The 23,349-nt window shown below is 41.0% G+C and overlaps 1 protein-coding gene across 1 annotated transcript; it reads left to right on the forward strand.

The window, feature by feature from the left end:
- The first annotated feature begins 3,827 nt into the window (after positions 1 to 3,827).
- gucy2ca (guanylate cyclase 2Ca) lies at positions 3,828 to 20,499 on the forward strand. The gene is made up of 27 exons (XM_055036147.1): positions 3,828 to 4,467; positions 6,297 to 6,409; positions 8,052 to 8,119; positions 8,195 to 8,416; positions 8,515 to 8,633; positions 9,269 to 9,368; positions 9,435 to 9,546; positions 9,634 to 9,772; positions 10,910 to 10,995; positions 11,079 to 11,193; positions 11,613 to 11,694; positions 11,834 to 11,927; positions 13,070 to 13,132; positions 13,214 to 13,285; positions 13,377 to 13,481; positions 14,979 to 15,065; positions 15,804 to 15,936; positions 16,015 to 16,152; positions 16,272 to 16,360; positions 16,910 to 17,001; positions 17,077 to 17,235; positions 17,504 to 17,696; positions 17,871 to 18,045; positions 18,285 to 18,383; positions 18,472 to 18,566; positions 18,646 to 18,722; positions 18,813 to 20,499. Exons 1-27 carry the CDS (start codon positions 4,254 to 4,256, stop codon positions 19,018 to 19,020), a joined length of 3,249 nt encoding a protein of 1,082 aa, XP_054892122.1. The 5' UTR covers positions 3,828 to 4,253; the 3' UTR covers positions 19,021 to 20,499.
- Positions 20,500 to 23,349: the final 2,850 nt, after the last annotated feature.

Here is a 23,349-nt window from a genome sequence, read left to right on the forward strand (position 1 = left end):
GGGCTTTGGAGTTTATGTTCATTTCAGTCGCAAGAACAGAAAAACTCTCTTTTTCTTTTCTTACTCTTGACTCATGAACACTGACATTAACTGAGGCAAGTGAGGAAATGTTAAATTTTGTTTCATGAGAGATTCCATGTTTTGTGCATAAAGATCCTGTGTGTATTTTGCTAGAGTTTCACAATGACCTTTTAACCTTTACAAACTGATAGTCATGCCGTTTTCATCTGTTCTTGAATTTCCTCAGTCTCGGGGTTTCATGTGTTGCCTTTTGAGGTATTTTAGCCTGTTTCATGTTGTCAGCGTGTCGCACAAAGCCTAGAAAAAGAGCAAGAATTATGTTTTTTTTTTTCAATATGCTTCCCTCTTAGTGTCTCACTCAAGCCTTAGACAGAAATCCAAACGATCGCTGCTGCTTTCTTCTTTTCTGTGGATGTTGTTTTGACAAGTGCAGCTTGAGTACTGCAAAAAAATATGTCTGTGTTTAGAAACTTCAAAAATAATCTAATAATCAATTTGAGTTTATACAGAGCTAAGCTGTTTGTGCTTCTACACTGACCCCTGGTGTTTTAAATGTGAAATTAAAAGTTTTTCATGCTTCTTCTTTTCCTCTCTAGTCATAAACCCAAAGGTTAAACAGGACAAAAGTCTGCTTTATGTAGGCAATATCAAAATTAATTCTGTGCACTGATTATTCAGGTTCTTTTCTTTTCATGGCATCAAAACAAACTGAGTTCTCTGATAGATTTCAGTCTTCCAGTCCTGAGATTTTCGATATTTTTTTCTCTGAAAATTATCCAGTCTTCCCACTCCCAAAGAATAATTTGTTCTTCGTAGCCAAGTCCATTTAATGCATTTTAATTTCCTAATTAATAAGCAAACCCAGAAGAAAAAAGTCAAACACTTTCTAAATTGTTCCTCATTGCACCAAACAGAGCAGTGAAGTTCATCTTATTAAACTAGATAAAAAGTTTATCCAAGGAAACCCAGCAGGTGGCATCGAATGACTAAGTTGTAGCTGAACGAGGACGTAGCAGCACTGAGCAGTCACTTGAGTTGTTAGCTTTGCAGCAATCCCTCATACATGCAGCAAGCAACAGCTTAATGTGAACCAGACATTGATTCATCCATCTTCCCATAACTTTGACCAACTTTCCCGTTGCTGGTAATAAAACATCCACACAGCAACTTGTTGCTATCGCCATGCTATACAGTGGAGATGCTGTGCCAAGGCTCCCGGTCATCAATTTGAGCCCTAATTGCCTCCTGCAAGCGTGCGAAGATGTTGAAATTGTAGGGTATGCAGATGACATTGTCATTTCTACACACTGTGATTAAAGTTATCACATACAATGACAAAAGTTTCTGTTTTGGCTTTAATAACCATCAAATAGTTAAAGCTAAAGCAGTGGTTCCCAAAGATTTCCTTATGAGTGACTCTTGATTCAACTCTGATGTCCCAAAAATATGCCAGAAATAAAAAACTGAATGATGAAATCCAGACCAGGGTTCTTTGAAGAAACTTTTAAATGTAGGTTCTTAAAAAGAAACATATTTCATTGAGGAAGAAGACGTGATTCCTGTTAACTTTAAAACTTGAGATAACCTCCATATTTGTTTCCATGAAGTCAAAATGACTAATTATTAGCAAAAAAGTGCTGTCAACATAAATTCAGTGATTGGTCGTGATTATGTACTGAATTTGAATGTTCTGCTTTTTTCAGCTTTTAGTTTACACTGTCAATAGATTATCTAGAAAACACATTTAGATTGAGTAAATGCAATTTATGCATTTACTCAATCTTTATATTAACACTGTTGGTTTGTACTGTTTTTGCAACGCGCTGATGTTTTAAAGGATTCATCTTGTATTTATTCACTTTTTTTGCTTTTAGTGGCGTTCCTCAAACACAGATGGAAATCACTCTGTTGCTGTGAGATGAATGAATGTAATAAATGCGTGATGGAAAGCACTCCTGGCTGGTTGCGTCGTTCCGACGGGAACGCCACAAATTGCCGCCGACCATCTGCTGTTTAACAACCCAGGAGACACAGAGACACGCTGTCGCTTCCTTTGCCAGGTTGAAGTGGCTGGAAAGCCTCTTCATGTGGAAATGTAAAGGTGCTAAATGGTCGTTCCGTGTTCGCTCGAGATGTCAACGAGGTGGCAACCGGACAGGATGGAGTGTGATGTGCAGGAAGTATGGAGCAGGAGCCTAAATGTGTTTGTTGGTTTTATTGGTTTAGTGACACGATTGCACAGCCTGGATCATGTGGACTGTATTAGTGGATGATTTGCTTTATGGAAGGAGGAAAAACGAGACATGAACTTTTTAAAATTAGCAACAGCATGGCAGACTGAAATAATAATAATAATGTCCACCTACCCTTGCAGTTTTACTTTAACAATGAATTAAAAAGTAAAGTGTTGGACTTTTTGCTTATAGTAATAATTTCTTCTGCACTCATGAAAAAAAACAAAACTGTCCCCAACCCAAACCCGATGTGAATATATCTAGAACCGCCTCTGCAGAGCCCTCTGGGGAACTTTTTTCCTCTTTCTCTGCTCCCTCACACTAAATTGTGCGTTTCAAACTTGAAAGTCTTCCTGCTAAAACACTAAGGCCTTTGTTAGACTTTTATTATGCAAACGAACATGAACACTCAATTCATAGATCGATTCTCTCAAACTACTCAGAACTTGTAACACGTCCATCGAGGTTCTCTAAAGGCCTTGATGTCCGCAAGTTTTATACGTCTGCATAGAAAACAGACGGGTCTATTTTCAAATTTATTGCGAAGTAGTTCTGTAGTTTTGTACAACTTCATGTTGCGATTAAAAGATCATAAAATGTGCATTTCACTTTGCTATGTTGTCACTGTCTTCCATCTGTTTCAAGCTCAGTGCTTTGAACAGGGAAAGAGTAACTCCACACGATTCATTAATGAAATGCTCAAAAAATAGGTCAGGCTGCCATCAGTTGGAGCCACTCCAACCACCTGGTGAAATTCAGTGCTGATGTATCAAATGCTTGGTGTCACATGAGGTTCTACATTTATATAACACTTGACATATAACAGAAACACAGTGGAATTAGGCGAAACTGAAGCATTTTGAAAATCACCTCATCGTCTTAAAGAGGACGGCATTCATTAAACGACAGAAACTCAGAGCTGTTAGATTACAGCCTCCTCAGTTACGGCCGTAGTGCTGCCACACAAAACCCGAGCGTGATCGGGGAAGAGGAAACAAACACGCAAACGATGCTTCCGAACACAAAGACCTCAAGCTGTTTCCGCACACAACATTGCGACGCTCTGAGCGGTAAAGCCGGTGGCCTTCAGCGATGCCAGCAGCTAATTTGATTTGTGCGTCCGATTGGGTAAGGACGGCCTGTTGGTGACGATGGTTTACGAGCAGGTTTTTATTGTCTAAATCCACCTCGCTTTTATAGCCAACAATATTTATCTGCTTGGCTTTATGGGCCTCCGGTGACCTTTGCCCCTTCACCACCATAAAAGGCTTCCTCTGCTTCTTGAAGAATGAACAGGGGGCGTTGGGTCAGAAAGCAAACAGGCCACGCACATGTTCACAACATTCTGGTTTGCTTTTCTTTCATTGTCCGCTGGTTTTCCTGCAGAGGATTCCCGCATTAATACTTCAAACCACGTAAAATCGACGAGTCGCAATTCGAACATCGATTTTCTTTTAGGCCTGCGATTTCTCTTAATGTGGGATGTTTGTGTGGATGGAGTGTGGGAGTTTTTCCCACTCTGCCCTCCCTCTCGGCCGTGCACTGATTGTCGCTCTGTGGTTGTTCATTAACCGACAGAAGACAGACAGACTCGCCTCCATCAACACGGAGCGGAGCGGATCTTAGACTCCAGCTACAAGGCGCACAGGCGGGAGACACTTTAGCTCCACAATCTTGGTATTATTCGTTTGTTCTCCGAAAAAGTTTAGGGGTCAGTAGGTTAGGGGGGGAAGCGACATCTTAAAGAAAATCTCGTTTTCTTCTCTTATCTTGATGCCGGATTGTAAATCAGGAGAACTTCTGCTTCGTCACCTTCTTACTTCTGCTTTCGGATCTTCGCCGCCAGCGGAGAGGCTCGGCTCCGACGCGCGGAAAGGCCTCCAGTTCCACCCGAACCGGCTCGTGTTTATCTATTTATTTCTTTATTTATTGTGACACCCGAAAGCTGGAAGAGCCCCGGAGCGGTGAGGACCTGAGGAAACTCTCCCTTGATCGATAATGCGCGGCAGCTGGGACTGTTTCCTGTACCTGGGCGCACTGGGCGCGCTGGTGTCTGGCCACAAAATGCTGGAGGACTGCTTGGCATCAAAACGCAAGTACAAGATGAACGTCGTCCTTCTGGAGGACAACAACTACGAGTGGAGCCGGACCTTCGTGCAGGGGGCCGTGGAGCGAGCCATCGAGCAGGACAGGCAGAAAAACATCGACAATGGTACAGAAAACCCCGAACCGACTGGTTCCCAGTAGCTGGCGAAACCAAGAATGGTGACATATGTTTGTTAATTATTTGACAAACAAGAATTAGCCATGTGAGATGAGCTGCAAACTGTTAAACCTGACAGTCAAAATAGCTGATCATGAATTGGTGTTTTTTTTTTATTATTTTTTTGCATTTAGTTGAATTGGAGAGATTCACCTTCCCTCAAAAGATCAGCAAACATTTAAAAACCTATTTTAATGTTCACGCTTTTTCTGCTAGGAAATCTTTTTATTTCTTTCTAAATTTTCGTCATTTATAATAAATAATATTTCAACAAGATTTAACTTACACATGTCCATCAAAAACATGAAAGCTGGTTGCTTTATTTTTTTTATTTGTGTAAAATATACTGAATAAAAGAAAGAAAATGTTTTTTTAAAACAAAAGTATTTTATATAATTTCCTCCAAGTATTTTTTATTTATTGAAGATTATCTGATAATTGACACAATAAGTACATTTTAAAATGATTAGGACGAGAGCATTCAGATTAAAATAAAGGGATCGGTTTAATTTTTCCACCCGGACTCAATTACTTTGTAAAATTTGGAGTCGATTAACGTTTGTCTCTATTTGTTTGTGTTTTCAAAGCGATTAATCGCATCTGTTCAGCTGTATGTCCTCATGAGTCATGACGAGTTGGCATGATGGTACCAAAAGGGGAAGCGTTGCAGGCTGGGAAACACATCCTTCAGCTCACATATCCATGTATTTGTTCACCGATTAATTCTGTTCAGGGTAGCAGAGTTCCTGAAACTTTTCCCAGAATTCAGCGATTAAACGCATTGGCCCGCTCAGAACAAACAAATGTGGCACTTATTGGTCGAACCTCTTGGTTTTAATAGCGTTTTGACAGCCGTGCCACACATTACTGTCGTCGTCGTATTAATTTTCAGGTTAACGATTATTCATCATATCGAAGCCCAGATCAAAGCTGCTGATGGTGTTTCTTATCTTCTAGTATATGCAAGCGTATCTAAGATCAGGCTTTATGGGGGTTTAACTCGAAGCCATTAAGCACATTTTGTTGATTCTCTTGCTCATTATGTTGCCCATTTTGTATAGTTCAAGTCTCAGCTCGCGGTGTCCTGCTGCGTCAGCACAGAGCGAGTTGCTTTCGTCAGCGCTTCATTTCATTTATCAGTGAGGCTGGGTGCAAATATTAATTATCCCATAAATATATCTCATGCTGCTCAGGCATTCTGATTTGGCTACAACAAGAGAACCTTCATTAGCGCAGACAGAGCCTCTGCACAGTGCAGCACGAGATTAGATCCATTCTATTTTTGGATTATTGCTGCAACGTTGGAGTAGCGTTGGGGTAAATTCTATTTTACTGCCGCGTAATTGCATAACATGCAATATGGTGGCTCTATAGCCCTTAATAGGTCAACCTTTAATAGCATTTATTGCATCTCCTGGTGAACTCAAATGCTCCAACATGCAGAGACGGGATGGAACTAATATGTTCCATGAAAAAGCTACAACCAGTGTGAACTCTGATAATAGATTTCGGAGAGTCAGTAGCTGGTGTCCTGGTTTCCTCGCCGTCCTGCTGTAACGGCCTGAGTCAGCGGTTCATCAAGCAGATTTCTCATAATGTCCAGCGCTTCTTTGACTGTCGATAACGACTGATCGGTGGCATACTTTCAGAGAGGAATCGCAGACAGAAAGCTAATTGCTGGGTGGTAAAAGTCGGTCTAATCTAATCTTTAATAACCCAGGGAGATCAATAAAAGAAATGCAATATTAATGCCTCTTATCTGTTTTCCATGACTCAAGGCCTGGACCTCGTTTTGACGGCGACCTACAACGGGTTCAACACCACCGTGTACAACAGGCAGGGCTGCGGCAGCAGCACCTGCGAAGGAGTCTCAATCCTCAAGACGCTGGACGTAAGTTTGGTCAAACGTGTTCAGAGGAAATTAACTTTTTGTTTTGTTTTGTTTAACGCGGTGGACTGGTCAGGGTTCCCCAAGACCGTGAGGCGGAACCGTCGGACCGCTGATGCTCGTGTTTCATTTGGGGACCATCACCAGTGACAGGATCCGAGCTACGAGTTCCCCTTTTGCGTTTTGATTTTATGACAGCCGGATTGGCCTTTGGCTGTATATCTGCCGCCGCTGCCAGAGCAAAAAAAAACAAAAAAAACAACAACAACAAAAAAAAAACACGGTGCCGTGGCGCCCGCGGCGCACAGTCAAAGATCAGCGACCTGGCGCAGCCGCATATATATGGCGCAGCCTCATGGCGCAGCAGGCCAATAAAACCTGTTTCTCCTTCACCGCTTCACGTGAGGTTCACAGTGAAATCTGGATGTTTCAGAGTGAAGCAGAGAAACGCCGCTGTGTTATGTCATGAGCCCATTTCAGATTTGGAGTTTTAATTTGTTGGGTTTTCCTGTTGGTTATTTGAAACCACCAGAAATAAAGACGTAAAGACAACAAAGACGAACTCCACGTCTCCGTCTTTATTTGACCTTTTTGGTTTTTTGTAGTGATCACAATGCAACAAAAAGACCTGCAATGTTAATATAAAACTGGGTCTTTTTCATGTGTAAATGAAGATACGGGTCATGTTTATCAGAAACCTTTTAGAAAATAATAATTCATGTAACGTCTCTATTTTTTGTGGCAAACTTCAACCTGCCTGTCTGTTGCGATTTGCATGCAGCCTATGGAGATGCAAAGAGTCCAAAAATATCAGTAAATCTTTAGGATCTTTGCACATCTCGGACAAATCACCTTTGTATTTTATTGTGAAAGGTCAGCACAGGGAGAGAAAGTCAGAAATGTGATACCAGGGTTGGGCGATGTGGACTTAAAGGCTTTATCACAATATTTTTTTGATAACAATAAGAAGTTTTTGTTTGTTTTTTTGGCACAGCGATCACATCCCATAAACATAAATGCTGCTCTTAAAAGCAATCCCATTTGTGATGCGCCTCATCGGGACGCCTGTCGCATGAAGAAGTGTCATTTTCTGTCACTGAGCTGCACACAACAGCATTTAATCACATCATCAGCTTCATTTATCTTCCTCGATTGAACAAACAGTGCAGAAATCAGTGTTTCTTGTTTTACACATTAACTGGAATTTATCGCGATAAATGACAAACAATACGGCACACAGTTTTCTGCGTTTTAAAAAAGCCTTTTCTCTTTAAATGCAATTGGTTTCACTGGATTTTATTTAGGAGCATCAGAGAGTTGGGGGCTGAACTTGTTCTGGTAATTATCAGTAAAAAGTGTGAAAAACCAGGGGTCACTTCTCTGCTCTGCACTACTTTGTGTAAGAACAGCTAAACATGAAGTAATTGTTGACTTAATATAAAAAGTTATTTGTTATTTAGTTTTGTCTTACTTCAAGTTCACTAAGATATCTACTAGGAACTAAAACAAAAATGTCTGGTAACATTCAGAGTCTTTGCAGTGAAACGGTTTTCTTTTAGGGAGTGAATCATCCAGTGATCGACAAACTTTCAAACCCATTTGTGATCAATATCCAATCATCTTGTGCTGTGATGATGTGTTGCAGCGCAACAACGAAGTCGGATGCGTCATGCTGGGACCTTCATGTACTTTCGCCACCTTCCAGTTAGTGGAGTAAGTGCAGCTGAAAGTTTTCTCGAACCAGGCGCGTCTTCTCGGTCCGGCTTAACTCTCGCACCTCCTTCGCAGCGAGGAGATCGGCTTGACCCTGAGCATCCCCATCATCTCTGCTGGCAGCTTCGGCCTCTCCTGCGACCACAAGCCCAAACTGACGCGCACCTTGCCGCCGGCTCGAAAAATCATGGACCTGTTCCTGAACTTCAAGACCGAGGAGCTGGGCTTTAAGCCCGAGTGGGATAAGTTCTACGTGTACAAGAAGCAAGTGAACAATGCAACCGAAGACTGCTTCTGGTGAGCCGCTGGGAAGTTCGACTTCACTTGCACTCCTGTCCTCGGATAACCGAAGACGTCGTCTTGTTTTTTTTTTTTTCCTCTGCTTTTCCGAAAAGGTACATCAACGCGCTGGAGGCGCCGTCTGCGAGGTTTGCGTCGCAAACGCACAGGGTGATGGTGCGGGAAAAGAAGGACCTGCAGAGGATCATGAAGACCTCGAATCGCCACAGCAACAGTGAGTTTATTATCATTATTATTATTGCTTTGTTTTTTTTTAACACTATTAATCTATCACGAAACAGAAAAAGTTAAGAACAATTTTTAAAAAAAGGAAATTTTTTGAAATTTTAGAGTGTTTTTTTGCCTGATCCTTCTGAGCTGAACCATTTTCTTGCGGATTTTGTGAGTGACTTTTATTTTATTTTGTTTTATTTTATTTTAGAGTGAATTTGCTGCGTTGTTCTTGTCAGGCAGGTGAATAAGCAGATGGTGAACAATCACCAAAGACCACAACAAAAACTCAAGAAGTGCTGGTGCAAAGATCTCAGACAGTTCGATCAATACAGAACCAAATATCAGAACCAAATATCGATTTTCGTCACACAGTACGATCAAATAAATTAGGGAAAGCTCTTATTTCTGGACGCATTTGTTGATGGCATGTTATAAAGTTATGTATCTATTTTAAAATGTGTTGCCATCCATGTTGGATGCAGCAGGTTAACGTCAACATCAAGGTTTGCTCTGGGGTTTTTTTCGCTCCAATGCTTTCATGAAGGCCCAAACTCAATATGGCCGCCGTGCTCCTGGCGAGTGTTTTTAGACTTTTTGACTCACACTGAAAGAAAAAAACATTCTCTTTTCTTCCAGTTATTATTTTGTGTGGCGGCCCTGAAGAAATTTCTTTAATAAAGGACGATGTGGACCAGATTCACCCAGACACCTTGTTCATTCTTCTTGATCTTTACAAGTAAGTCCACTCTCAGTTTCACTCTCTGCACAATTAAAAAAAGTAAGACATTTCCTCTCAATCCAGCCCCGAATATTACGTCAACAAAACGGCCCACGGTTGGATGCAAGACGTCCTGGTCGTCACTCTGCCGCAGAGGAACTACAGCTACGACTCCAACTCGTCGCACAACGATTTGGTGAGCCAACGTCCAACGAAGACCGGACAGTGGAACCTGTTTGAAGATATTGTTTGATTTCTTTTTGTCTTTTTTTACAACGGGCAGATAAATGACTACGTGGCTGGATATTATGACGGAGCTCTGCTCTTTGGACAAGTGCTGAGAGATTGGTTGCTGAGAGAAAAGCTCGGCAAGAGCTCTGAAGACGTCAACGACAACCCGTTTGCAAACGTGACTATGGAGGGTGAGGCGCACTGTCAGCGTGGCGGGACGTCAGACGTATAAGAAGAAATTTCAGGACAACAGAATACTAACTCTAAACTAAACACAGCTGACTGAAGAAACTATTGATAACCAGGCAACAAATTAAATACCAATAACTATCTGGATCTCAGTCTTTTAGAGGGTGAATGACAAAGGACTTTATGGTCGACTTTAGTGCAAATCTTTTACCTCAGAGGCTGTAATAGGTGGGATAGAGAGTCAGAAGTGGAACGAATACTGAGATCAGCTTAGACACTGTGACTCGCACAATTAAAGCCATAAATTTATTGAGTCTTTGAACGGTTCAATAAATGAGAGTTCAGGCTCCATTTGACCTGTACATGTATATAAAACACTATTGATTATTCTAATAATGATAAAAGTTATTCCAAACTGTTTATGATTGCAATCTGATGAGATTTTGGATTGAATTTTGTGGCCATTCATTAATCAATGAATCAATCAATGAATCAATCCATTCATTCACCCAGAGTTTTTTCCTGAGGCAGTGACTTGTAAAGTGGGCGTGGCTTATGAATGAAAGTGTAATCTGACCTTTGACCCTTTACAAAAACATCATTGACTTAATCTGTTCCAGTTTATGATCCATACTGAAGTTCATCGCTCTACTTTTTCACATGAGATTGTGAGCCAACAATCGTGAGGCACATTTAAATCTCTTTATTCTCCTCAAAAAGCTTCTGCAGTCGTGAAATAAGTTGCTTTTACCAGTCAGGCAATAAACCGTCTAAGAATATTTTAGACATTTCTGACAAATTCCGTGATTTTTTCCACGTGAACGTTTCAGATCGTCAAACAAATGTTGGTGTCGGACGAAGGGTTTAATTTGTCTTAAAGACAAAAGCTGAACGAACCAAACTGGGAAACGGTGATCACCCTCTAAACCAAACGCTGGCGACAATTGAGATCAAGTGTTTGAAAAAAAGCCTTTTTTTAAACCCTGTGACTTAATATTCATTTTCATTCAGAGCATCCAAAGCTTCCTGTAGCAGATTTAAATGCCGACTTTGACTAGGCCATTGCAGAGACCTTTTTCAAACTGTTCAGAGGTGTGCTGTATTTACTGCAGTTTAATGACGTGTGTGTTGTCCTCCAGGCCTTGGAGGACAAGTTGTGCTCGATGAGCACGGAGACAGAGACGTGAACTTCTCCTTTATTTACACGTCAGTGAAAACCGGGAAGGTGAGCTCACAGTCAGTGTACCAGCCGGCGCAGCCAGAGCAACAGCAGCATGTGTTTTGATTTCATTTTCTCTGCTCCCACAGTATGAAACTCTGCTCGTGTTTGATTCGTCGCAAAACAGAACCATTGAAAAGCACCCGAACCCGGCTCTTGTCTGGAGAGGCCAACTTCCCGATGATGAACCTGAAAATCCAGAAGGTAACGAGCGTTAATGTTTCTAGAGCAAATATCTGAGCCCATTCGAAATAAGACAAATGACATTTTGTCTCGACGCTGGAGCTTGTTTTAAGTCACATCCTTTATATTGACGAGAAACGTCGGGTTTACTGATAGCAAGACGTTTTTCTAATCCTCTAAATGAAATTTACTTGGATCTTAGTGTCGTCCGATTCCACGTGTTCTAAGATATTTGCTCTAGAAGCTGGACAAACATGCTTGGTGAGATTTTGGATTTTTTGCAGCGTCACATCACATCAAGAGAAGTTGTAAATTATTTCTCACAGTGTCGTTTAACAGAGACATAAAAACCTGGATGATATGATGTCGCACTACAGGATTATTTCAACAGCTGTTAAAGATCCACATTTTGTTTCGCTAACGTGTGTTTTTTTCTTCAGACTTGGGTACACAGGGCGTGATCGTGATCGTTTTGGGCGTCAGCGTTGTCGTAGTGACCGCCATCGCTCTCATCTTCTACAGGTAAACGCTGGAAACCTTTCACGTCTGTAAATGCAAACGGCCCCCTGCTCTCCTTTCGTGAGTGACTGCAGAGATAAACTGGAAAAAAAGAGAAGATATTTTGTGACTGACCCCACTGTCTGTCTGTGGACGCCGCCAGGCAGAACAGGAAGGAGCGTCTGATGCAGAAGAAGTGGTCACACATCAGTCCGCACCTGATTGGTCCTCTTGATGAGAAGGAAGTCTCTCTGAAGGTCAGGACCGTCGACCAGCAGCAAACTGAACCGTTAAGCTGGTACCAAATGAAACAAAGCCAAGTGAATAGAAACGTAACGAAACTTTATTGGGTCCAACACGGCCGGTCCAGACTTTTCCGCGGCCCTAGGCAGAATTTCATTAGCCCCCCCCCCTCCACATATACTAGATGCTTCATCTTTCCTGCTGCATTGCTGTTACATGCCTGCTACCGTTAGCATCATTTGTTATTAGCTTACATCACGTCGGCGTTATTACGGCCACCGACTTTAGCCTTGCAGGAGAAACAAAGTCAAAAAAGAATCATTTGGATCTTGAAATGCAGAGTGATAGTTAAGCGTGTCGCATTATCTCAACTATTTGAAAATAAAAATTTACAGTAAACCAGAACAAGTTTGATATCTTATCATCTGCTAAAGGCGAAGAATGGGAAGAGATCAGCGATTATTTTACAACAAATAACAAAATAATAATATTTTATTGTTACACCAACAATAATAATCATTATTGTGTAAGATGTGTAAGAGCATTTAGTGTGTATTATGTGTATGTGGCCCAAACATTTTTATTTTATTTTATTTTATTTATTTTTGCATATTAAAACACTGTCTCTTATCTAAAACAATATTTACATAATTGAAAATGATACATTTATAGTAGATTTCTTTGGGAACATGAAGACTACCTATTGATGTAGCCGTCTGTCCGTCCATCTGTCCATTTGCATTAGTAAAATCATTTTTCTGTAGTGATCCATGTTAAAGAAAAAATTTAGTTAATCTGTTCCACCTAACCAAATTAAGTTTGTCAAACTTAATTTATTTACATTTGCTTAACACAAAAACTAGCTAAACTAAATATGTTCACTTGGACAGATTTAATTCAATTACTCATAACAAATTCACTGAACTTTATATACACTCTTTTTCAGTGTTCTGTAGAATTGTTCGAATAACCTCCATGAGTTAGAATGGTCCAGTCAAAGTTCAGACCCTAATCCAATTGACTTGAATGGGTAAACATTGGTTTATGTGGCTTGTTTTTCTTTCCGGCTTGTGGAGCATCTATTAAATTAATGACTGGGAGTCCTTTCATAATAATCTATTGATTTAAAAATCCGTGGTTGTTGTTTTTGGAACAGATCGACGACGACAAGAGGAAGGACAGCACATACTTCAGACAGCGAGGCTGCTACGACAAGAAGGTAATTTTATTCCCGCTTCCGAAAATCCACAACCGGATTGTAAACGAACAGTGATGCATGTTTGTTGAACGTCCTTCCCAGCCCGTGATCCTGAAAGAGCTGAAGCATGCAGAAGGAGATTTCACAGAGGAGCAGAAAATTGAGCTCAACACTGTGAGATCCTTTGAGTTTTATTTACTAAAACACACAGTACAGATGTACGTCTACGCTACATAATCTGACATTATGTGTGTTTGCGCTGCAGCTGCTGCGGATCGATTACTACAACCTGGCCAAGTTTTACGGCACAGTGAAGTTCGAGTACGGCGTCTTCGGGGTGTTTGAGCTCTGCCAGCGGGGATCCCTCAGGGTAAGATCAGAGCCCATCATGTCTCTGGCTTCACTTTCATTTCCCACCTTCTTCTGTGTTTAATCACTCTATAAATTCCTTAATTGTATTTTGAAAATACAATCAGTGTCATTCGGTGTGCTCAGCAAAACTGGATGGAAGAAAGACGGATTTTAGGTTCATAAAACGATGGAAAAAATGTGTAGAACGCTTTGAAATTAATCTTTTGTTTGCTATTGTAGTGACATATTCTCACAGTGATTCAGATAAGTCTGCCCTTTAATTTGAGTGAGAAATTAAAGGGCATAATAAGAAATAGTTGCTTTTAATCACAAAGCGCCCTGAAGGTAAAAGGTGATAGTGCAAAGTATTAACAGCTGCTATTGATTCTTGAATCTAATATAATTTTGGAATAATAGAAGATAATAATAATGTCCCTTATTGTCTGTGCAAACTGACCGGCAAATTAAAGCTGGCAGATTCACACAAGATTAAACATAAAAAAAAGAACTAAAGAAGATAATACAACTTTTTTTTACATTGATGTAATTTGTCAGTACACAAATTAAATCTGATGTGTTTTGACTGATAGAATAGCATTTAAGCTCACAACTGTTATCTTAAAGTTCTGGTTATGTGAGTTTAGAGTCCAGACGGCCACATGAACACGTACGGCGAGCCCGATTTGGCCCCCGAGCCGCGAGTTTAACACCTGACGGATAATTTGCAACACAACAAAAATAAAACTGCAAAGTTATTAAAAGTAGCTTGCTGAGACTGAAGGAAATGTGCAAAATGATATTTATATATTTTTAAAAGACTAGGGAAACATTTTGTTAATAAAAAAAAAGATTTATTTTTTTAATCACAAAATATATAGAACTTAAAAATTGTTTTTTTTTAAATCCGTTTTTCTTTTTCAAAAATGTCCTAATGTGAGATTATGCTGTACAGTAAAAAATAAACGCTCTGGTTCCCATGCAGCTGTGAGAAACAACTTCCAACCTTGTACATGTAACCCAAACAGCTTTATCTTGGTGGGACCATAGAAGAAATAATAAAAAACATGTAACTTTACGACAAGCAGACGTGACCTTATTGTAATTTTTCCACCACAGCGTCATTAAATGTAGCCGCTACTGTTCATGTTTGAGCCACTCAGGAATTAAAAGTTTATCCTACTTTTGATGTTGCCTAAAATCTGCAGCGGCAGCCATTTCTGTCCCCGTTGCTCTGATCTCACTTCCTGGAACCTGACACACATCCTGTTACTCAGTGGCCTTATTTCCACGCCGCCCCTAATTACCTTATTGCCTTCTTTATGATTTATGACACTCTGTGTCCTCATCGCTAATGGTGTGTGTGTGAATACACACTATCTGAGGTTTACACACACACAGGTCTATTAAGTGTATCACTTTTTTCCATTCACCTACCAGAGGCTGTGAGCTGAGTGATAAGAGCCAAAAAAAAAAGTATTCTCTCTACTCTTGTTAATATTATTTTTCCCTCTTGCAGTACATCCTGAGCGACAGGATATCCTACCCAGATGAGACCTTCATGGACATGGAGTTTAAAATATCCGTCATGTACGACATCGCCAAGGTATTGATATTATCATTATTGATCTTATCTGGTGTCACGTTGAAAATATTCGTTTCGGATGTCAACAAATGAGCATTTTTGTCGCGTACTTGATGACGCAGCACCTTCAACCGTTTCCAGCGTAAATTTATCATAAAATATTTGACGAATATTAACACAACGTGACATCTCGGAGGAAATGCTAAAAACTGGGTTTTTTTTACATTTTGTCTCATTTCAACCACAAACTTCAATGTTTCTCATTGGAATTTGATTTAAAACACGAAGTGGAGAAGCAGCTTCATCCAGCTTCCTGTGGATCAACTCTGATGAAAAGCCTGCCCACAGCATGATACTGCCAACACCATGTTTACTCGTAGGAAAGTTGCATTAAAGGTCATCTGCGCTGTCAGTTTTAGTATTGTTGAAATCATGACTCAATTACTCACAGGTGGATTTTCTAATTAGGTGACTTTTGAAGAAATTGGTTTCTCTGGGCTTCATTTAGGGGTGTCAGAGTTAAGAGGACAGAATAAAATGCATCTTCCAGGTTTTATTTTGAGGGAATAAACCTTGTAAACTCTTTCATTCCACTTTATAATTTCACACTGCTTCATGTTGGTTTGTTGCATAAAATCCAGCTAAAGCAACGAGGTTTGTGGCTCCTCAGGCAGCAAAATGTGAACAAAAGTTTGTTAATGCTTGCTGCAAAGTTCTGCAAAACATCAAATGTGATCTTTTCCACCCCCTTCCTTACAGGGCATGTCGTACCTGCACTCGAGTAGCATTCCAGTCCACGGTCGCCTCAAGTCCACCAACTGCGTGGTCGACAACCGCATGGTTGTCAAGATCACAGACTTTGGCTGCCACACCATCCTGATGCCAGGCAGAGGTGACTGTCGCCTTCTGGTCCTTCATCCTGGACCTGAGATTTCTGGACACTCAGCCTCTCTCCGTCGCTCCCTTTCAGATCTGTGGACGGCTCCGGAGCATCTGCGCAAAGACGGCGTGTCGCAGAAAGGCGACGTCTACAGCTACGGCATCATCGCACACGAGATCGTTCTGAGGCAGACGCCGTTCTACACCCGCTCCTGCTTTAACACTGCAGGCACGTCGCTGCAAAGACTCTCTGCTTGTCTATTTTAGTTAAAAGATTTAAATCAGCTTGTTTTGTGTGTGTGATCAAGCTCCTATTAGTTTTGACGTTGCTCTTCTGCAATCTCTCAGAAAAGCTGCACAGGGTTCAGCATCCCAGAGGAAACGGCTTCTTCAGACCGGACCTTTACTTTGAAGGCGTATCAGACAGAGAAATCGAGGTAAATATCACATTAACAAGCTGTTATCACAAAACAGGGACTATCCATAGCATGGAAACATTACGAATACACCTTAAACTTTTTAAAATGATCTCACATTATTTGGATTTCATGATAAAGACCAAAACAAATCAATGGATAGCTACAAAGTTTATTTTTTCAAATTCAAATAATGATTGTTGTTGAATAAATCTGATTAAAGATCTCCCCATCCGAGGGTAGTCTTTAAAGAACAACTATTTATACTAGTGAGACTTCACTGACTAGTTAAGTGACCTTTGAAGACATTTAGTTCCAGATTAGATTTTATTTAGAGCTATCAAAGCAACATAAACCATTCCACTTCAAAATAGTTGGTCTGTCTATCTTATAAAATCCCAGCGAAATCCATAAAGAGGCTTGTGATTGCAACGTGACAAAGAGTAAAAAGTTCAAGGAGTGTCCAAAATCTTGCCATGCACGGTGAACGTTATAAAAATAGACCGTCTTTATCAGTTCCAGCTGAATAAACGAGCCGTTGTTCTGCCTCCCGTGTGCTTGTGAACGCAGCTCTACATGCTGATAAAGAGCTGCTGGGACGAAGACCCTGAGCGAAGGCCGGACTTCAAGAGGATAGAGTTATCGCTGCGAAAGATTTTCAGGTACGTCGACATCAAATATGGCTGAAGGTGACGTTTTAAGGCCAGTTTTTTAATTTTTTGCTTTTATTTCCACAGTAACTTACACAACCAGGCCACTGAGACGTACATGGACAACCTGATCCGCCGCCTGCAGATGTACTCCAGGACTCTGGAGTGTTTGGTGGAGGAGAGGACGGCTCTGTACAAAGCCGAGCGGGACAGAGCGGATCGCCTCAACTTCATGCTGCTGCCTGGGTACGGCCATTTACTGAACAACCCCGGAACAGATGAGTGAAAGCAAAGGAGATCCATAGCTGTACAAAATGATTTCAGCAACCTTTGTTTTATGACGCCTGGAGACAACATAAAGTCGCTATATTCACTCCTAAAAACTAAATATATCTACAGTATTACAACTGACTGTCTTTATTGACCGATGACATGGACACACAAAGTGTCTACATGTTACAAATCTTCACATATAAACTGAAAATGATGCGTTCCCCTCCCTGCGTTTGCCTAGGCCTGTGGTGCGCTCGCTAAAGGAGACAGGAAGAGTGGAGCCCGAGCTGTTTGAGGAGGTCACCATCTATTTCAGTGACATCGTGGGCTTCACCTCCCTCTGCCACTACAGCACCCCCATGGAGGTGGTGGACATGCTGAACGAGATCTACAAGAACTTTGACAGCATCCTGGATCACCATGACGTCTACAAGGTAGCTCAGTGTTACGGCGCAGGCAGCTGTCCCATTCTAGGGTATCTGCTGCATCTGCTCGGTTATTTATTAATCCCACATTTGTGGAGCGATACGGTCAAAATTAAACTAGTAAAAAAGCCTGATTTTGTTTTTCTAGCTGTTGTTTTAGTTATTTTTTCCCTTTGCCTCCAGGTGGAGACGATAGGAGACGCCTATATGGTTGCGTCAGGGTTACCCAAGCGAAACGGCGACAGACATGCGGTGGACATCGCCCACATGGCCCTCGACCTCCTGTCGTTTGTTGGGACTTTTGAGTTGCAGCACCTGCCGGGGATTCCTCTGTGGATTCGTATTGGAGTGCATTCAGGTACCAAATATTTCTGATTACTCACAAAAGCACCAACAAATATCAATGCGTTTGAAAAAACTATTTTTTGTGTCCTAAAGAGATGTTTTACAAATAGGAATGTTTCTCAAGAGCATCATCTGTTTGTTGGGCTGCGAGTGCTGCACCATGCAGTCACGGCCTCTGGTCACCTAAAAAAGTTCCCCCAGATATTGTGATAAACTTTAAGTCCATGTTGCTCATCCCTGATCTACGTCCAGGTCCGTGTGCGGCCGGCGTCGTGGGAAACAAGATGCCTCGCTACTGTCTCTTTGGAGACACGGTGAACACGGCGTCTCGGATGGAGTCCACGGGCCTGCGTAAGGGAACATCCACTAATCCGGAAAAAGACTGTTGGAAAGAAACAGATCTCGACATCTGACAAGCGATTTCCACTTTCTCTTCCAGCTCTGAGGATTCATGCGAGCCAGTCCACAATCAACATCCTGGGGAGGACAGACTGTCAGTTTGAGTTTGAAAAAAGAGGAGAGACGTACCTGAAGGTGAGATAATTTGACTACCTTGCGTCCACACATGTACAAACGTTGCATGTAAGCTCGTCTGTGTTTTCCTGACTCTCAGGGAAAAGGGAAGGAAATGACCTACTGGCTAACAGGTGTAAAAGGAAGAACCTACAACCTGCCCACACCACCGACGGCGTGAGTCAAGCCTCTACGTTTACGCCAAACATTCAGATATGTTGAGTACGAGGATCATGAACCGTAATAATCCATCCGTGTTTGTCTCAGGGAAAACTTCCAGAGGCTCCAGCAGGACCTGGCGGACATGATCGTGTCCAGCCTGGAGAAGCACCGAGCCGGAAGAGACAGCTTCGAAAAGAGGAAGACCTTGTCCACCAGAGTCCGCTGGAAAGACGCCACCGGCAGCCTGAGGAAGGACAGCCCGCCGGAGTACTTCCACCTGGCCGTCACCGACAATCCCAGCACGTTCCTGTGACGAAGCGCAGAGGAGATTTACAGGAAAGACTTTGTTGAGCCCAGTGTTTGGGACTAAACATCTGTTGGGACCGTTCTGCTGAGTCAGTGAGACGGTGCAGATGCAGCAGGTGGGTCAACGGTGACATCATGGGCTCTCTGCCCAGGTCACAGTCCTTCACCGTTGAGAGAGCAGCAGCTTCTCGTGGCGATTACTTCAAGCACAGGGATATATTTCACTCCACAGAATGCATCTGCCAAACTGATTGGTACAAAATTTTGCAGTCTTCGTTTTTTTCTTCTGAGCCAATACTTTGCACTCGATTCATAACATAATTATTATCTAGATTTTTAGCTTGAGCTTCGTGTAATCTGAAACTACAGACATTTTTCTCCAAGAAAAAGAGACGAAAGACGAGGGGAAAGTGTCTTTGTTCACTTTTAAAGTGTTCTTACTTTTTGTTGTCTGCAGGGTTTATCGCAAAGTATGACAAATTATTTACCATGTAAATAAACTTTATCTGCTGCAAACGACAGTGGATCTACATTCTCTTGCTAACTTAGTAGCTACACTTGGAGAAGTCGAAGATCCAGACAGACATTAAACTCAGCATGAACGCCCCCCAGTTTTTGCAAGCTTCTGGAATAATTCTGGCTAGATCTTTGACCTCCAGATTATATTTAAAATAATTGTTTGTTGGGGTTTTTTTGGCTCCGTCTCAGTTTTTAAGCAAAGTCCACAGATTTTCAATAGAAGTGACGTCAAAGTCACTCCAGATGGTTCATGCTGGTTTCCTTTGTTCCACAACTAGTTTACATGAACACTATCCAAAAAATAATGGTGAAATATTCAGACAGATTTATGTTAGGAGTTCGCTGGTTATGAAGAGGTGAAGAGTGCCAAATTACAAAAACTAAATAACTTATGTCATTAACTGCTTTGAAACACAAAATAAATACCCAAATATTTTTTTAAATATAGAGACAACTACAATATTTAATGTTTTTTTTTTCCAAGTTTATGACTGAAATCAACAATTTCACTGTGTTGGACATGTTCAACACACATTTAAATAATTATGGCAAAGTAATTTATTGTAAAATGGCACTTTTTACTCTACATAACTGATGGCAATGAAAAGTATGTTAAAGGACATTTATTCAAATATCAGCAGGCATCTATGCACATTTGAACCTGTATTTATAGTTTTTGTCAGTGTGTGGTTTTAAGAAAATTTACACACAAACACAAAAATAAATGGATGCATCTATTTCTTTCCAAATCACTGATGATGGATCCAAAGCACCTTTGGAGGCATCAGTGAACGGCCAAAATCAAAATGGCCTCCATGAGGAGGATATGTAAATGTCTGACTGGAACTAAATGATGTTATTATAAAAAACACTCACTCTCTGCAAGATAGCATAAAGCTAACAAATTTCTCTTGAATACTACAAAGATGGCGACCGGGGGGCTTTTATGGTTGAAGCTGCCGCCAGCTTTCGCCAAGTGAACTCACGTCCATTTTTTCTGTCTTGGCACACGGATGCCACCTTGTTTTCAAAACAGCTGAAATATCTTTGTGATGATTTTTGTGTTTTATTAAATAAAGATTTTCAGTGTGGAACAAAACATTTTAAGTATTTTGTGTTTTATGTTCAAATTTTTTTTAAACTTGCATTTTCTGTACAAACTGCTGCAGTTTTGAGACATAGAAAGACATTTTACAACCCTAGTAGAGATATGGAAATTGATAGGTAATTCAGATTATCTCCAAAAACTCTACAGATTTATGAATAATAACAATTAATTAAACATGAATGATACAATTTCAGTCTTCGATTAATTGGGGAAAACTAAACAGCATCCTGGAGTTCTTGGTTTTTGTCCAGGAATGAAAAACAACTTTATGTTGATCTATAAAACATCATAAGTAGACAAAGACAGATTCACCTCACAACTCTACACGGTTTTGGCCGTGACTAGCACGGTGCCGCCCAGCTCGGTGGCAGGAAGTGGGACTCTGTGGTCGTTGACGCCGCGCTCCCTGCAAACGCTGAAGTCGTCCTCACATTTTGGGTTCGGCTGGCGCGTCGGGCGACAGGAGCCATCTGCGGCTCCCTGAAGGTTTCTCTCCGATGGGGGCGAATGAAACTCGACTGCTGGTTCTGTTTTCTTCAGAACCTCCTGGACCGAATCCTCTGCAACACCTAGATAAAAATAAATGAGGAGTATTTGTACAGTTTTGTCTCTCGTTTACTTCATAGCTTTGCCTCGTACTACTCAACCTCTTGTGAAGTTTGTGCATGTCCTGGTATGGCCTGTCAAGGCTATGTGGGCGGCCATGTTATTCTAAGTTTGTAGTTTTTTTCATTAACACAAAAATAACAGACAGATACAGGATATATGAACATTCAAAAAGAACAAACACAAAAACCGGCTGTAATTTTCTAAAAACAAAATATCCAGATGTACACACTGAGATCTGATATGAACCTTGTATCATAGCAAGAGGAGCATAATCCCACTCTGAATGATAATCTGTTAACATATTCAATGACCAGGTTCTGCAGTACTTTTCTGCTTTTAAACTGTATTAGACAGTGACGTATACAAATAGGATGAATGAATACAACCGATGCTGGACTCTCATCTGTACTCTGTGTTTAAATAAAAAGAAGAGGTTTAAATAAAAATTGCAAACGAAATATTTCAGATTTTTATTGGAGATCAAGACTTTTAACTTTCAATAAATTACTATAAACACTCCCTCGCCTCGGCCAGTGGTCTGAACAATGTCGCGTTTTCACAGCAGCTAAACGAGGTAATGCGTTTATCTGCATTCCTGCTTTCCCCGTGTGCAGAGGAACAAAAAGAAAACCCTATTCAGCGGGAACAAAACGAAACTGTCGTGACTGGAGCCTCCTCTGCCCACTTTTAAGTTGTTTCCAGATTATTGAATTAAGCCCGCGATCATATTGCCATATTTATAACACAGAGCACAAAACCTTGGTGGCGGGTTCGGACCTCTGAGGGCTGCTGCAGCTGCTGCAGCTGCTCACATGGGAGATGCTGCCTGCTGCTTTCGTCAGCAAGAACATGCAGATTTCAACGGACTTTCTGTGTGATGGATGGTCTCTCTTGACTTTGCTCTTTGCGCTACACTGAAGTATTTTTGGTCTACTTTCTACTGCAAATGTCTCAGCAAACTTTAAATAAGACGAAACCAATTAAAAGTAGCTTTTCAGCAAGATAAAGGAGCTTGTTTTAAAGCAATAATTCCTTCATATTGATTAAAAACTTACTAGTTCCACTGGTGGATTATTTGACTTATAATGAGACATTATTTCCACGATATAATAATACAATACCTTTGTCAGCAAAATAAAGTTATTGACTTAAAACAGGCTAATAGTAAAGACACTCCTAAAATTATGTATTTTTACAAAAAAGTTACTAAATTAAATGTAGTTACTGTATCAATTAGCCTAACAGTCATGTTTTTGGACTGTGGGAGGAAGCTGGAGGACCTGGAGAGAACCCACCATGCACAGGGAGAACATGTGCATGGTGGGTACCTGGCCCGGGTTCGATTCCCCGGGCCGGGAATCGAACCCAGGATCTTATTGCTGCAAGGCAACAGTGCTGCCAACTGCGCAGCTCTTTTTAAAGTAATATTCAAATTTATTGAATATGATCAAAAATAAATATTAAGGTAATTATTTCATTTAAGGTTAAAAAAAACATGGCAAAGTAATTCTATAACATTAATCTATTATATAACTTTATTATAAATGTATAGAAAGACTACAGGAGTTATTTTATTTAACAACTTCATAAGTTGGACAAATCAATAGCAGTAGTTGTTCCAGTTTCATTTTCACCAAAAATTAAATGCTCACATATTAATAAAAAAAAAAAAAAAAAACATTTATATAGTTTTCCCTCCAGATGTCAACTGGACAGGTAGCCAGTTCACTGGAGGGCAACACATACACTCACTCACACACACACACACACACACACACACACACACACACACACACACACACGCACGCACACACGCACGCACGCATGCGCACGCACACGCCCCCTCCACCACCACACACACACACACACACACACACACACACACACACCTGAGGAGAATTTACTCAACGTTGCTTATAAGTTAGTTTGGTCTCATTTTGAGTGCAGAACATTTGCTCTAGAAACCAGAGTGATACTTGCTAAGATTTTGTTTTGTTCCAGGGTGTGATGAAACAGGGGGGCAGGAGGCAGTTTCCACTTGCCCTGCCCCATCAACAGATGTTGAAACCAGAATAGAGGGTAATGCAGCAAAGACGACCC

Source organism: Poeciliopsis prolifica, unplaced genomic scaffold, assembly GCF_027474105.1.
Source record: "Poeciliopsis prolifica strain line A6 unplaced genomic scaffold, Auburn_PproV2 SCAFFOLD010, whole genome shotgun sequence".
NCBI classification, from domain to species: Eukaryota; Metazoa; Chordata; class Actinopteri; order Cyprinodontiformes; family Poeciliidae; genus Poeciliopsis; species Poeciliopsis prolifica.

Bases quoted from the DNA above. Each gene is read 5' to 3' on its own strand.
- gucy2ca (XM_055036147.1), top strand. From the start codon at position 4,254: ATGCGCGGCAGCTGGGACTGTTTCCTGTACCTGGGCGCACTGGGCGCG. The intron at 9,369-9,434 runs GTAAGTCCACTC...CTCTCAATCCAG, and splicing joins ATTCTTCTTGATCTTTACAA to CCCCGAATATTACGTCAACA. The intron at 17,697-17,870 runs GTAGCTCAGTGT...CTTTGCCTCCAG, and splicing joins ATCACCATGACGTCTACAAG to GTGGAGACGATAGGAGACGC.